This window comes from Eleutherodactylus coqui, chromosome 12, assembly GCF_035609145.1.
Source record: "Eleutherodactylus coqui strain aEleCoq1 chromosome 12, aEleCoq1.hap1, whole genome shotgun sequence".
NCBI classification, from domain to species: Eukaryota; Metazoa; Chordata; class Amphibia; order Anura; family Eleutherodactylidae; genus Eleutherodactylus; species Eleutherodactylus coqui.
The window spans coordinates 100,748,317-100,764,907 of NC_089848.1; the positions used below are offsets into that span (position 1 = coordinate 100,748,317).

General features: G+C 48.0%; 1 protein-coding gene across 1 annotated transcript in view; it reads right to left on the reverse strand.

Moving 5' to 3' along the window:
* The window catches only part of LMBR1 (limb development membrane protein 1), a 133,602-nt gene extending 124,972 nt beyond the window's left edge, over window positions 1-8,630 (reverse strand). Inside the window, exon 1 of the mRNA XM_066584983.1 lies at window positions 8,394-8,630. Coding sequence (XP_066441080.1) covers window positions 8,394-8,456 — 63 coding nt within the window. The 5' untranslated portion in view covers window positions 8,457-8,630. The remainder of the gene's footprint in view (window positions 1-8,393) is intronic.
* Between the last annotated feature and the right edge of the window lie 7,961 nt (window positions 8,631-16,591).

Sequence of the window (16,591 nt, forward strand, 5' to 3'; positions counted from 1 at the left end):
TCACCGCGCTGTATTCCGCCGAGACCCCCCTGGAGCGCCCTGTCGGCCCTGGACCCAGAGATGGCGGCCGCCTCCTGAAATGACGGCCGCAGTGGTGCCGGCAGCCCGTACTTGGACCCCGGCCCACGCAGTCCCCGGAAAGCGCCCAGATGGGGTACTTCCCACTGGGGTTGCCGGGGCTGCCCGAAGAAAAACGCCGCCGCTTCGCCGGTAAGTCCTCCTCCGGCATGGGACAGCGTCGCTGGAGCTCTGCCGTTGCTGTCCTGAAGGGACAGGAAAAACACTGGTGTTGGTGGAGGGGAGGTTCTTTTTATACTCTGCCTCTTCCTGTCCCTTCAGGTCAGCAGGTGAGCAACCTCCAGCGTATGCTGTCATGATGTCATGGGGAAATCTGACTTTTCAGATTGCTGTCCACACACTCTCCTACAGATGTCCATGTATAGGGAATACAGGGAGACGCATCTGCACAAAGCGGTACAAACAATTAGGAAATCATATGACACCCAGCGAGTACATGGGTCCTAATAACTATATTATACGACATGCCCAATACTTACCGGGTGGGATGTTGGGGTAATTTATATGATTTCTTAGGCAACTGTACTGCCGTAAGTGCAGCTGTCTCTATCTCCCATGTCAGGTTGTATGGGCAAGTATCCATGGAAGTACACTTTAGGCAATGTTCACATCTAGTTTATCTCGTTTTGTGAGAATGTGTCAGGAGCATTCGCAGAACGTACTCCAAACATATCCACACGCCTCTGTTAAGGCCAAAAGAGTGCCGGGTGATGTGCATCAGCATACTGTGCATAAAAACAAAACAAGTAGGTCACCACAAGGAGTATACTGCACAGTATACTTTTTTCCCTTTAACTGTGGCCAATGGGTAGCACATACTACTTGACATACATCAAAGAATACTTGCAGCATATACGTCTGATGGGTGGCTCAGACATGACGTGAAGAGGACAGCAGACTAGAGGGAAAATACAGGTTGGTATTGAAATCTGCCATATCAGATCCTGGACAAACAGTCACACCTTTTCCCTATTAATTCTGCAATGCCCTAATATCACATGCTCCTTCTCTTCATAAAGAAGTTTCCCATTAACTCTTTAAGCAAAATATTAGACACGACGATAGATGTCAGAAATTACTAGAATACTCAACTGAATACACAACGGGGATATGTATGTGAGAAATCATGTCTGACGTCACAGCAGCTACTTAGATCAGCAAAGAAGAATATGAAAGGTGAAGAAGTCTGCCAAGTCCCCTGAGGTCCCTCACACACTAGTGTATTATGGGCTGTGTGGTGTCGCCGCTAACCCACAGAGAGCACACGGTCCAATCATATACCTATGAGGAAAGGCACATTGACGGTTTTTCATGAGGACCGGTAGACCACATGGGGGGGGGGGGGGGGAAACGTACTCACGGCAGGTCCTATTCTTGTCCGTTTCACGGATGAGAAATAGAACATGGAAATGTATATCAATGTGCTGCCTCAGCAGTAAGTGGTCTGATGTGCGTTGTACAACTCTCACACATGGCTATTGTGCACCTAGCCTTAAAAACTAATTTGTGGATGTGCGGGATGGAAAATTTTGCAGTAAAACACATAAGCGAGAAATGAGCGTCTTTGAATTGTGTATTACACTTGCACAGTACGCGCTAAATCACGGCAATTCAAATACATTGATTTTAACTGTTCCATTCACACTTGTGTATATTCATTGCGTATAATACGGACATAAAAGAAAGCAGCATGTTCTATTCTACTGGATATTATGTGCGCTAGAGCCCTGTTCTCTATGGGTGCATATGAAGACGCTGTACATACGCAAATGAAATAAAGCTTGCAGATTGGATTTGCAGAGCTTTTGGTCCGGAAAACAAATTGCAGCATGCTCCATTTCAGTGCAGTTGAAGTCAATGTAAGCTGTTCGATCCACGGCCCTGTCCGCAACTGAATTGTTAACGGGCTGCGGATGCCGCGTAAAAGCAGGAGTTCAAAAATAAAAATAAATTAATTAGAAATAAATAAATTTAAAAAAGCACTGCATGCATGCTGGAGCTTCCGCACACATATGCTGACCAGGCAATAGAAGACCCGGACTGGTAACGCAGTGTCCTCAGCCACGGGCAGGGTCCGATTCCGCTGCAGGCTCCCGCAGATCGGCTCGTGGACACTGGGCCTTACTTGAATAATGTCTAGGAAATTGGACTAGAACTGGATATGCCCCGATATTTACATGAACCGTAGGGCCGTGTCAAAAGAAAAACGCATATCTGCATAGCCCCTTTGACTGTCCATGTGTAGTCCACTTCAAAATACGGCAGCAAGCAGATGTGGAAGTCTCATGTATAGAGGAATGACCACTTTGGATCAGTTTACATATACAGAAGAATTAAAGGGCTATTATGGTCTTTCTTTGTGGTTGATGGATGGAGATCCGCCATTTGGGACTTTCATCTACCAGCTGATCGTCGGGCCCGCTATCAGTGCCCCGCCCACATGTCATCAGTGATAACAAGAAGCGAAAGCACCAGCTTCACTCCCAATTAAATCAATTGAAGCGCCATGCTTCTCCTACACTTCCTGCTTTTCTCGTGGTCAGAAGGTCACATCCTGTCCTGAACATAAGAGGTAGGAAACGTAAGGCTGCCTGCACACAGCAGAGCCAGATTCCGCATGCGGGTTTCGTTTTCTGACCACAGCCGGTCACCCAGCGTACCTGATTTTGCTGTACTGCGGACGCTTAACGTTGGTCATGCGCATTACAGATTTTTTTTGAGGATGAGTTGTGGGTCGGACGACTTCTATTGACTTCAATGGAAGCTGTCCATGTGGAGTCCTCAGAAAAACAGAGCATGCGGCAATTTTTCCTCCACTCGCGGAAATCACAATTAGTTTCCGCGAGTGTGAGGGAAAAAAAACGGAGTTTACATAGCATGCTTCGAACGGTATTTGTTGCGGATCCTCCGTGCGGACGCCGTCTGTGGATCCGCAGCAAAAATCCACATGTGTGCAGGTGGCCAAAGAGAAGAGCGGCATTATAACAGCTGCAACCACTATTTTCAGAGAAATTACACCTTAGCCCCGGATATTTTATGAAGAGTGACATTCTGGCTCTTGTAGCAAAAGTAACAAGTGGCGTCTCTTCCAAGGCAGGCGCGTGTCAATAGAGGAAAAGGACGCAGCAACAACCTGGCACGGACCACTACTTCAGAGCAGAAAGGTGGTAGAACACATTTGTATACCCGTCCCACGCTCCGTATGCAGCCCTTTGTGCCAGACATTAAAAGCCTAAGGTGTCAGAAATAGTGCTGCTGGATAAATAAAATGTTAAGCAGGAACTTAAAGGGGTTGTCCCGCGCCGAAACGGGTTTTTTTTTTTTTCAATAGCCCCCCCCGTTCGGCGCGAGACAAACCCGATGCAGGGGTTAAAAATAAAAACCGGACAGTGCTTACCTGAATCCCCGCGCTCCGGTGACTTCTTACTTACCTGGTGAAGATGGCTGCCGGGATCTTCTCCCTCGGTGGACCGCAGCTCTTCTGTGCGGTCCACTGCCAATTCCAGCCTCCTGATTGGCTGGAATCGGCACGTGATGGGGCGGAGCTACGAGGAGCCGCTCTCCGGCACGAGCGGCCCCATGAGAAAAGCAGAAGACCGGACTGCGCAAGCGCGTCTAATCGGGCGATTAGACGCTGAAAATTAGACGGCACCATGGAGACGAGGACGCTAGCAACGGAACAGGTAAGTGAATAACTTCTGTATGGCTCATAATTAATGCACGATGTACATTACAAAGTGCATTAATATGGCCATACAGAAGTGTATAACCCCACTTGCTTTCGCGGGACAACCCCTTTACCAATTACAGCAGAACAGTATTTACTATATCCACAATTCTGCAGATTTTAGAGCAGCGAGACAGGATCATGGTGTAGCACTGCAATGTCCCAAACTAAACACAAGTCCATGCAGCTTGCACTCCATTTCAAGTTGCTACAACCCTCAAATACAAAAATAGGGAAAAAATCCAATCTTGCCATTTTTTCCCTCAACTTGCAGGTTACAGACAACAATTTGCAAGTTGCTCCACAATCTCCATTGACTTCTATTAGATTAGGATAGTGCAGGGCCACCTTTGGCTATGTGACCTGTGTTGCAGCCAAAGCTGCAACGTAGCCCCAAATCTAAAGTTTTACACCAGGTCTAAACCGGACAGATGTGCTGCGGGTTTGCGGTGTGGATTCTGTAAAACTCAGCGATGATGTATAGCACAGGGGATGGGCTTAAGTCCCAGCACACAAGTACAGGATTCTCGCACATAAATAAAGCGAGCTGTGAATTACGATTGAAGGGGTAGTCTTATAGTGGATAACTTCCTCTGCAGTTCCAGCATTGCTCTAGATACCAGCAGTTGAGCCCGATCAGACACCAACCAAGGGCAAATATCCTGAAAACAGCTGTCTGTGCATGGAGTCTGGCTTTGCTTTCAATTTCCAGTCATTGTTATAAGGCTTGTATAAAGAGACTAACTTTGACTTGAAGGAATGCAGCCTTCCAATATGTGGCACTGTGGAGGTATTATTTCATCTCCCTTATTTGCATATTACTCAGAAGAGCATGAATGGCCTTAGGCCTCATGTCCACGGGGAAAATAAGAATTAAAATCCGCTGCGGATTTTAACTGTTCTCCCGCGCGTGGATCCGCACCCCATAGGGATGCATTGACCACCCGCGGGTAGATAAATACCCGCGGATCGTCAATAAAAGTGATTTTAAAAAAAATGGAGCATGAAAAAATCTGGACCATGCTCCATTTTCGTGCGGGTCTCCCGCGGGGACGGCTCCCGTGGGCTTCTATTGAAGCCTATGGAAGCCGTCCGGATCCGCGGGAGACCTAAAATAGGAATTTAAAAGAATTTACTCACCCGCAGCGGGCCGGGAAGGTCTTCTCTTCCTCACGGCCGCATCTCCCTTGCTTCGGCTCGGCGGATGTGCCCGGCGCATGCGCGCGGCACGTCGACGACGTGCCGCCGGCGTGAGGAATTCATCCGCCGGCCGAAAAAGAAGACCCGGCCGTGAGGAAGAGCAGAGCTTCTCCGCCCGCTACAGATAGGTAAATTCTTATAAGTTCTTATTTTCAGCGCTCATGTCCGCGGGGCAGGAGGGACCCGCTGCAGATTCTACATGTAGAATCCGTAGCGGGCCCGATTTTCCCCGTGGACATGAGGCCTTAGTCTTCTCACTCACTGTCTAGATGCTCTCCCAAAGGAGAAAACATAGCGTATCAGGCACCAATGGGATGCCTAATTATTCAGTGTATATCAAAGTGATGATCTGTGGAAACCGTATACAGATTACCTCTAGTCGCCGGGCTTCACCTGTGCTTGCCAATTGAAATAAGGCTGTATTCACATGGTTGAGTGCAACGTAGGTGCAATAAATGTTTGCTGACATTGCGATGCATTTCCTTGTAAGGCTGGGCTCACACGGCCGTACGCGAGTCACAGAGTTTTACCACTGTGAAGCAGGCGGTCAGCTGGCCTTTAGCCACATATGGCAGCGATATTGTACTCACGCATGCTGTCATGCAGTGATCCCGTTTTTGTTTCTTTTTAATTTTGGATCTCCCCTCCGTCACGGCCGGATCTTCTTTCTTCAGCCAGGGGGATGTGCTCGGCATTCCAGCAGCGTGCATGCGACGTGCACTCTATTCTTTTTTGAACTCCTGCTCTCCCGCGCCAGAGAGCAGGAATTCAGCTGCGGTTGTACCGCGGATCCGGACGGCTTCCATAGGCTTCAATAGAAGCCTGCGGGAGACCTGCACTAAAATGGAGCATGCTGCGGGTGTTTTCCCACACACGCAATCCGGCCTCAGGGAAAATGTCATCCGCAGGTATTTAATTACCTGCGGGTGTCCAATGCATCCCTATGGGGCGCAGATCACACTGCGGGTGATCCGCTCCGGATTTTAAATTTTATTTTAGCCGTGGACAAGAGGCCTAAGGATAAAAGATAGCGTTTCAGACACCCATCCCAGGCCTCTCACTAGCAAAGCCAGACTCCTACTGTAAACTGATGAAGGGCAAATACCCTGAAACAGCTGTATGTACATGGATTCTTGTTTTGCTATTAATTCCCAGACATTGTTACAAGGCTTGTATAAACAGTCTGACTTTGGCTTAAAGGAATGCTGCCTTCCAATAGGTGTCACTGTGAATGTTTTATTCCATCTCCCTTATCTGCAAAGGGCAAATGCACCAGTGTGAATGAGGCCTAAGGCCGGTTACAGAGAAGCATATTTAAATACATCCGTAATTAATGATATTACAACTGTATTTCAGCAGTATTTGCCTCCGTATTGTTGTTCTTTTTATCTTCTACTGGGCAAATACTGATCCATATTTATCCAGTAGAAAATAACACCAATATGGAGGCAGAAACACAAAAGGTAGGTCATGTTGCGTTTTGGGGAAGAAAAAAAAAAGTCCTGCCCTGTGAATACTTAGATTTCCATTACCTCCATGTTACAGTACACAAAACATGCACCACATACAGAGCCAAAATCCACTTGTCTGAAACGCTCCTTAGGCCGGCTTCAAACTGGTGTGTTTGCGCGCCAAAGTCAATCAGGGGTGCGCAGATGCACACGCAAGGGGATGTGTGAAACTCCAATTCTGCTGGAAAAAGAGCCCATCTACAACTAATCAGCCTTTTCAATCATTCTGTTTGTTTGCCGCACTCAAGTGAACACGCCCTGCGGGCAGAAAAAGTGCAGTGAGGGCCTCGACGGGTGAACTTATGTGCAAATAGGCTCACCGCATCAGAGTGTATTTGCACATGAACAGGGTTAGGAGACGTCAATGACCAGACTGTTACACGCTTGCAGCGCAAAGTAACGTAAAATTTGCGCACGTGCACAATACTCCCTTTCCATGGAATACAACGGCTACGTTGTCTGCCATATATTTTCTGAGCCTGCCATAGACTTCTTTGGGAGCCTGCTGCATAAAACACAGAAAGATAGGGTAGGTCCTGTCTTTTCTCCCATGTAGGAAATATGCATGATTAACACGCTTGTGAGAACAAACCTACTGTGATCAATTGGTTTGTCATGTTTTGAGGGCACAATATTCACGCGCGCAAAAACGTTTGTTTAAGCACTAAGATACGAGCGCAAAAAAGCCTTATTCAGTGGTTAAATACGTTGCGCTGAAGTGCACGCAGTCACGCTACAGCTTGTAAGAAGCCGGCCTTAGGTGCGCAAATGCACCAAAAATCGTGATCGAAATGCACTCACAAAATACAGAACAGTAAACGAACCTATCCTAAAAACGAATGTTTTATTCTCAGCGTATTATGTGCGCAAATTTGGCCGTGCGAAGCTATAAGGCCGAATGCACACGACCGGGTCAGATTCCGCATGCAGGATCCCACAACGGATGCCAACCCTGTGCCCGTCCGGTGACCCCACGTACCTGTCCGCTGTCTTATCTGTGTTGCGGATGTGCCGGCCAGCACACATGTGCAGTACAGACTATGCAGGCGATAACGTGGATTCCGCAGCACGTCCGCAGTGTTAGCTGTGGATGGACTGCAGAATGGATTGGCTTTCATAGACTTCAATGGAAGCTGTCCGCACTAAAATAGAACATGCTGTGATTTTTCCCTCCACGAGCGGAAAAATTGCAATCAATGTCCGCTCATGGAAGCATGGTTATGGGCGCTATTTGCTGCGGAATCCGGGGGCGAACGACCCGCTCAGGAGTCCACAACGCAAGTCCGACTGAGTGCATTGGGCCTAACTCAGGGCGCTATGGAAGCTGACAAGGGTCACAGGCAACAAGCGCAGCGCAAATGTCACACAGGCGAGTGCAAGATCAGCCCCGAGACACTGAGGCCGATATTACACCTACAAAAGGCGCAGTTTGCACGTGAGTGCGGCGCATTTTGCGAGAATTTAAACGCAAAAAAAAAAAAAACATTTGTATAGGAAAAACACATCACACCATTTTTTTTTTGTGGGCGGTACCACCCAAAAAAGAAAAAAAAAACAAAAAAAACGCATGTTGCGATTTTTCTATCTCGCATGTAAATAGACCGGTTGCAGATAGCAGGTTCTATTTTCATGCGTCTGACAACGCACAAGACTCGTACAAGCAAACCGCCCCTGTAAATACAGCCATGTTTTGACGCATCAGCGCCCCCCAGAGGTCACCGCTCACTGTCACTTTTTCATGCACTTTTGACACCCAGATGACATCCTGTGCAGGAGTCAATCGGAAGTGAGGACAACCAGAGTCCCTACACATCCCATCTGTAGGGCAGCACATGTGTGACAAGAGGGGACATGACACACAGCTCGTCACAACTTACTATCCATTCTCTAACTTGGCTGTGAAAGTTCTGCTCTCTGATGGTCACGTCGTCTTCTTCCATCCTTCATATTGCTGGAGCCCAGAAAGGACCGACACCGAGCTAGAAAGCCATCCTGCGTCCAACCGGCCCCCTGCAGACAGAAGGAGGCAAACAATAACAAAGCCCCGGCCCCCCGTCCACGGGATGCGCTTCGTCCTCCTCCTCAGCCGCCGCTCTGCCCAAAACACTGGAGCACACGCGGCTCACAAGTAACGCGTCTTGTGATTGGTGCAGAGACAGGGCAGCCGCGGGTCGTTTCCTGTGTCAGCGCCTGTGATTGGTGGAGCCGTGTGTTTGGGTTCCCGCCTTCTGCCTTCCTGTCAGCGAGCGCCGCTGTGTTATTAGATGAGGCAGGTGGCTGAGGCAGATGCGAGGCGGCTACTATGGACGCCCACTGCCTTCGTCATGGAGGCTGTGGAAAGTAAACAAAGATGAGCTAGATAAGGGCAGAGATAATAGTGCTGCCCTGGTGTAAAAAGCAGGAAAGGGAACTTTTTCACCCCTGGTATCATATGTTTCCATGACAATAAAAAAAAACAACAGAACACATGTAATAAAAATAAGCTTTTACACCTATTTTTCAGACTATATACCGGTACAATACTTTTTCTGTCATAAATGGCGGAAAAAATAGTATTTTTTCTTGTAAAATGGTGGAAATCAGGCGGCGCCGTTTATAGTCAATGCGTTCCGTCATTTGACTATGTTTACTAAGGCGGTCGCAAACGAGCATATTTTTACAGTGCGGTGTTTGAAACGCCCGCTAAAAACGCTGTAAAACGCCTCCATTGAGGGTCTTCTCAGACCAGCGTTTGAGTTTGAATGCGTTCAGCTCTATTTTAGCGCGTTTCACCAATTTTTAACGCACCTCATCAGCCGTTCCAATGATGGGCTGCGTTTGAAAACACCGTAGAACGCTACGTTTAAAAACACACATTCTTACTAACGCCTATGTGAGAGCAGCCTAAGATCGGCATTTTCATTGGCAGTCTAAGTCCGACTTCACTCAGGCTTATTTACACGCGCGATACGCAGAGAATAGAATCCATTGATTTCAATGGGCTCGTTCAGACTTCCGTACTTCGCCGCGCATTTCAGTCGCACAAAAAAAAAGAACATGGTCTGTTTTTCTGCATATTTGCGCACCAAAGGTCTCCAGAGAAGTCAATGGTGGGTGCAAAAATACGTGCGCAATACTCAAAGTGATGCGTGAAACACTGCGTAATTCCGCAGGAAAACGAACACATCTGGACCTCATTAAGACTAATTAGCCATTTCACTATTTCAATCAACGCGTAAACACTGCTCAGCCACGCACAAATGCACATCCGCTCGTGTGGAGCCACCCCTAGGCTACCTATACAAGGGCAACCGCCATATTACGCCAAAAACTCAGTAATCAAGCTTGCCAACATGTGTTTTCATGCTGATGTAAGGCGTTTTTCTGGCAAAAACGCCTCCCATCACTTCTGTGAAGTAGCGATCCTCCGGCGCGGCTTTCAGGCGCGTTAGCGGATCAGCAAGTGTTTCCCATTGCTTTTAATAGCAAACCTCGTATCGCACGGCGTTCAGTGTGTTTCACTGACCTATTGAAAACAATGGCAATGCGTTCCGAGGAACGTGAAAAGATGGACGTGTGTATGACTCCATTCAGAAGAGTAGAGTTTATATTCGCGTGAGATTTGTGCGGCTCGCAACGCACAAATCTCACACAAGTTTCTCGGCAATTTCTTTGTCCGTTTTCACATTGGCGGTAAAATCGCACAATTTTTGCGTGATGCGAGAATGAGTGAAAACGCAGAATTATGAAGCCCGCGCTTTTGAATGGTTTCCTTCACATTTGTAATGGAAAGATTTGCATTTCTTCCGTATTTCAGACGCACTCCTGGTTTCGGCTCACGAAAAACTGATGAAAAATACGCCCGTGTGAATGAGCCCTTAGGCCTTTTTTACACGGGCTACAAAATCACGCGATTTTCCAGCGATGCGACAGCACAACGAAATGTATGTTTGTGAAGCCCATGCTTTTCAATGGTTTCCTTCCCATTAGGCTGGGTTCACACGGGGCGGATTCCCGGCGGAAATCTCGCGGTTTGGCCGCAGCGAAAAATCGCGAGATTTCCGCCGGGAGAACCGCTGCTTCAAAACCCGCGGCGGTTTTGAAGCGGCCCGGCCGCTCGCTCTTCCGCTGCGGCCGGCGCTCCCATAGAGGAAAGCGCGGCCGCAACGGAAAAAAAAAAAAAGAACATGCTGCTGTCAGCAAATCCACGCCGCAGCAGCGGCTTCTGCCGGCTTAGCCGCAGCGGATTTGCCGTCCCGTGTGGACGAGATTTCTCAGAAATCTCGTCCACATGGCTGGCTAATCCCGGAATTAGCGGCCGCATGCGGATTTGCCGCGCTGAAATTCCCCACGGAATTTCCGCAGCAAATCCGCCCCGTGTGAACCCAGCCTTAGGGCTCCTGCACACATGCGTTTTTCTCGCGCGTTAGGCCGCCTGCAGACGAGCGGGTCGGATCGGGCAGCGAGAATTCTCGCCGCGGGACCCGACACGAGAGCCTGCAGAGACGAGCGCGTACTCACCTGCGCCTGGCGGCCCTGGCTCTTTTATGTGCCGGCTGCGGCGCAGCCGGCGCATGCGCAGACCAGAGCCGGCAGCCAGGTGAGTGCGAGCCCCGCACAAAAATAGGACATGCCGCGGTTTGTTTGCCGCGCGAGATTTCGCGCGGCCAAACCGCGGCCGTCTGCATAGGAGTGCGTATTGTAATGCACTCCTATGCAAACTTTCAGTGGCGGATTTCCGCCCGTGTGCAGGCGGCCTTATAGCTGCTTTTTTTTTCACGCGATTGTCAATGGGACTTTCTAATGTTAAAACGCATTGCAAGTTGGTGCGTTTTTAACATTAGAAAGTCGCATTGACAATCACGCGAAAAAAAGACAAGCTATAATGCGTGAAAAAAACGTAAGTGTGCAGGAGCCATTAGCGATGTTTTCACTGATGTGATGTTGCGAGAAAAAAAATGGTGGCATGCTCTATCTTTCTGCGATGTGCTTTTTTTTATCTCCCATGTTTCCCTATGGAGCCTCCTTCTTTATCACATGGCATCGCATGATTTCGTGCAACGCGATACGTTTTTAACATTGGAAACTCCTATTAACTTTTTCGTGCTAAAATTGCAGGTAGCAGTGATGCGCGATTTTTGCACGGACTCCACGCACATTGGCCTCCATTTAAGGCAATGGATGCTAGTGTTCCATCGCCCAAACACAATTAACATTATGTATGAGCGGCGGAAACGCTCGCTACTTCGTAGGAAAATAGAAAGCCTTTTTTTCGTTTGTTTGTTTGTATTTCCTATGACAATGCTTAGTACAATGGGCTCTATGTTGCGGATATCCGCAGTAAATTAGAACATGCTGTGTTCTATTTTTTTCAAGCAGATTGCCCAATTCCAACCCGCTAAGGTGAGCTGAACTGCGTAGTCCAATGCATTTGATTGATTCACATATTACTGCAGATAAATTGCTTGCGGAATCTGCTATTACTATCGGCTCCTGTGAGACCCCCTTATTACACAGAGCATCCCTCACTATCTGCCAGCTCCAAAAAAAGCACACTTAGTACACGGGTATATACGTGTTTTGTCGTGTAGCTACGCAGTGTATTTACGCGACCAAACTATGTGTAATTCCTTTATATTGCTTTTTTAATAATAATAATAATAATCTTTATTTATATTCCGTCAACATATTCCGCAGCGCTTACAAAAACAGGGGGATACAGAAAGACAAAAGTACAAAAATCACGGTTACATGTAGTAATAAGTTGATGGACACAATAGGGGTGAGGGGCTCCAACGAGCTTACATACTACAAATAATGGGGTGATACAGAAGGTAAAGGGACTGGAGATGTGCACGTTACGGCGAGGTGGAGAGTGTGGGATGCTATACACATAGACAGTGGTCAGACTTAAGCCGTGTGGTAGCTGATTCGGTGTGACTGCAGGGGACTTTTGATGGTGACTAGCAGGGATTGCAGTCTGTAGTACAGGGAGCATGTTATAAGGCGGAGTACAGAGGGGTTTGGTTTAGGAGATGTGGTATGCCTCTCTGAAGAGGTGCGTTTTTAGAGCACCTCTGAAGTTTTGTAAGTCAGGAATTGCCCAGATAGTTTTGGGTAGCGCGTTTCAGACGACTGGTGCTGCTCTGGAGAAGTCTTGGAGCTGGGAATGAGAGGTTAAAATTAAAGAGGCATATTTCAAGAGTCTGATTTCTGATCAATTAAGATGAGGGAGGCAATGTAGGGTGGCACGGTGCTGTGGAGAGCTTTATGGATGAAGGTAGTGAGTTTAAATTGAATTCTGTATTTGATGGGCAGCCAGTGCAGTGACTGGCACAGGGCAGAGGCGTCTGAGTAGCAGCTGGACAGGAAGATGAGCCTGGCTGCCGCATTCAGCCAACACTGAAAGTATCCCTAACCGTAACCCTCCCTCCAAGGCAACCCTCAGTGGGCTTGCTGCTACCACGTTGCTACAGGGAGGCAAGCGGGGTCGGTGTTCGGCTGCCAGGAAATACATTAATTGCCCCGTAGCACCTGGTTGTCGCTGGTAGCTCCGCCAGTGTGACAGCGGTCGTGCCATAGATGGCTGCGGCCACTGTCCCCCGGCATCCCATGGATCCCTGCCGCCACTGTCCCCCTGGGGTGCCATGGATACTAGCACGCAGTGTCACCTGCTGGTCTCTGTACACTCTCCTTAGCGTCGGCCTGCATGCAAGTTACGGCGCTGTCACTATTGTCAGGGTAATACTGCGTACAGCACCAATCAGACCAACCCAAATGCCCAGTAGCCAACGGTAAAGGAAAACACCACACACGGAGGTCTGGCATCGTTCCTCACACAGGAGTAACTGCACACTTTATTGCAGGTTACATAATGTTTTATACTCCTTGTTGCGTCACTAGGAATGTGTAATTGTCTTACTGGCTCAAATCCACCTCATAACCATATATATAATGTCTGCAGTTCCCCCTGAGGCAGGGTTAGTCATATAGGCAGTTAAGTTAATCATTATCCAGATAAGACACTACTGGTTTTCAGTCTCTGTGCAAAAAGTCACTTAGTCAATTCTAAGAAACCAGCCAAACACGCGGTCAGCGCATCCTGTTTCTCTTTTAGCCTTAGAATACATCTCTCTGCCTTGCAAAGTTCTGGCATAATATCTGGTCGAGTATTATTAAGGTCCATATTAAGTTTTTGCATTATAGTATTGCATAGAATTAGAACACATATAAAAAGGAAAGACATATAGCAATATATATACATATCCATATCTTCTACCTGCATACACATATATTTCCCTCTCACTGCCACCATGCTATGGACACCTGCGACCACTGTCACCGGTGCTCAGTACGCGGTCCCTCTGAAGCCCCCTTCGAGGCGCCCAGTAATCCCTCCGGACGGGTACTCTCACAGGTATGCAGCTCCGGGGGAGCCAAACCCAGGGAAAGGCCACAACTAAAGGGGGAGGCAAGTGCTGGGAAAGGGGACAAGGCTGGGCTGCGCAGTCAGGGGTACAGCACATAAATACCTGTCCGGCGTCCGCTACACACTCTGGAGGCTGCATGCAGTGAGAAGGTCCTGCAGCCAATCACCAAGTGGGGGCGTGACCGGCCTGTCAAACAGCCTCAGCCTTGTCTCCGCCCATTACTTCCGGTGGCGTCAAGATACAGACATACCAAATACCAGTAGGCCAGTTTTGAGAGGTTCAGTTTTAGTTAGAGAGAGGACATAGTGTTAGAGACAGCGGACAGACAGTCGGTGGCGTTCTGGAGGAAAGGTGCAGAGATGTCACAGTAAGAGGTGTATAGCTGGGTATCGTCAGCGTAGAGATGGTATTGAAGGTCAAATCTCCTGATGGCTTAGGCCTCATGTCCACAGGGAAAATCGGGCCCACTACGGATTCTACATGTAGAATCCGTAGCGGGTCCCTCCTGCCCCGCGGACATGAGCGCTGAAAATAAGAATTTATAAGAATTTACCTATCCGTAGCGGGCGGGGACGCTCTGCTCTTCCTCACGGCCGGATCTTCTTTTTCGGCCGGCGGATGAATTCCTCACGCCGGCGGCACGTTGTCGACGTGCCGCGCGCATGCGCCGGGCACATCCGCCGAGCCGAAGCAAGGGAGATGCGGCCGTGAGGAAGAGAAGACCTTCCTGGCCCGCTGTGGGTGAGTAAATTCTTTTAAATTCCTATTTTAGGTCTCCCGCGGATCCGGACGGCTTCCATAGGCTTCAATAGAAGCCCGCGGGAGCCGTCCCCGCGGGAGACCCGCATGAAAATGGAGCATGGTCCAGATTTTTTCATGCTCCATTTTTTTTAAAATCCCTTTTATTGACGATCCGCGGGTATTTATCTACCCGCGGGTGGTCAATGCATCCCTATGGGGTGCGGATCCGCGCGCGGGAGAAGAGTTAAAATCCGCTGCGGATTTTAATTCTTATTTTCCCCGTGGACATGAGGCCTTATCCAATAGGGGCTGTGTAGATGGAGTAAAGGAGGGGGCCGAGGACTGACCCTGGGGGACCCCAACAGCAAGTGGAAGAGGAGGGGAGGTAGAGTCAGCAAAGGAGACACTGAATGAGCGGTCAGATAGGTAGGAGGAGAACCAGAAGAGAGCAGTGTCCTTTACGCCGATGGAGCGAAGCATACTGAGGAGGAGTTTGTGGTCAACAGTGTCAAATGCTGCTCAGAGATCGAGGAGGATCAGTAGGGAGTAGTTACCCCTAATAATAATTCTTTCTTTATTGAAATTATGTGAAGAACATAACAAAACAAATTTGAGCGTTAACAGCCAGAGTCCAGAACATACGCATAGACTTAGGCCTCCTGCACACGGGCGGAAATTCCGCGCTGGTATTTCCCACAGAATTTCCGCCCATGCCTGCTGCCATAGGATTGCATTCAATAATGTAATCCTATGCAGACAGTCGCGATTTGACCGCGTGAAAACTTGCGCAGTAAACAAATCGCAGCATGTCCTATTTCTGTGCGAACAAGTATGTAGATGGATGTCAGCAGCACACTTTTAAACACCCGCAAGGGATGGACACACAAATGCAAGAGCCACCTTACAGATCCTACCTGATCAGATCCAAAAGTTCCAAGGTGAAATATAAAGCGATGGCAGCATACACGGTGGTTTCAAGATGGTTTTTCCTTTTATTTCCTTCACAGATGGTAATACAACGTTTCGACTTGCGTCTTTTTCAAGTATGCACTCCCCCCCATACACTGCACATATATATATACCAAAACATTTAATCACATATCCAATCACAACCTGCCTTGCCGTGATCTCTCCCAAAACACTAGACCGAAAATTCAACGGCAATTTAATCCAACACAGCCGCCTGCCACGCTCCCCTACGTGTTGCTTTTTTTCCGCGCGTAAGTACGCAGTGATCACTGGGTAATTACACATCCCCATAGATTTCTATGTGCTCTTTTGGTGCATTTTTTCATGTAACTGAAATACACATGAAAAATACACTGATGTGAATTAACCCATTGAAATCAATGGGTTCTATTCGCTCCATATTATGCGCGTGATACAGTGCATATTTACGCCTGTGTAAATGAGCTCGGAGGCTAGTTTCACACAGCCGATTGCCATATAGCTGTGAGAAAATTGTGAAAAAATTTATGTCTTTCAACGATTTTTAAATGTCAGTGCTGCTTTTTCTTGCAAAAATATCGCTGCAGTTTGCGATTTTCTCACAGTATTTTTTAAGCGCATAAGTCAATAAGACTTTCTAAAGTTAAAAACACATTGCATGCAAATCGCAAGTTCGTGCTTTTGCTATATAATAAAAAGGAGGCTCCATAGGGAAATAATGGGGAAAAAAATAGCGCACCGCAGAAAGATAGGGCATGCCACGTTTTTCTCTTCTCGCAACATCACATGAGTGAAAACATCGCATTTGTGAAGGAAACCATTGAAAACCATTGGTTTCATAATTATGTGTTCTTACTCACCTTCACATTGCGCAATTTTATTGCTTGTGTGAATCCACCCTGAGGCCTCATGCACATGGGCGGATTTTTGTTGCAAAATCCGGAGCTGCTATCCGCAACAATAACCCTCCATAGCAT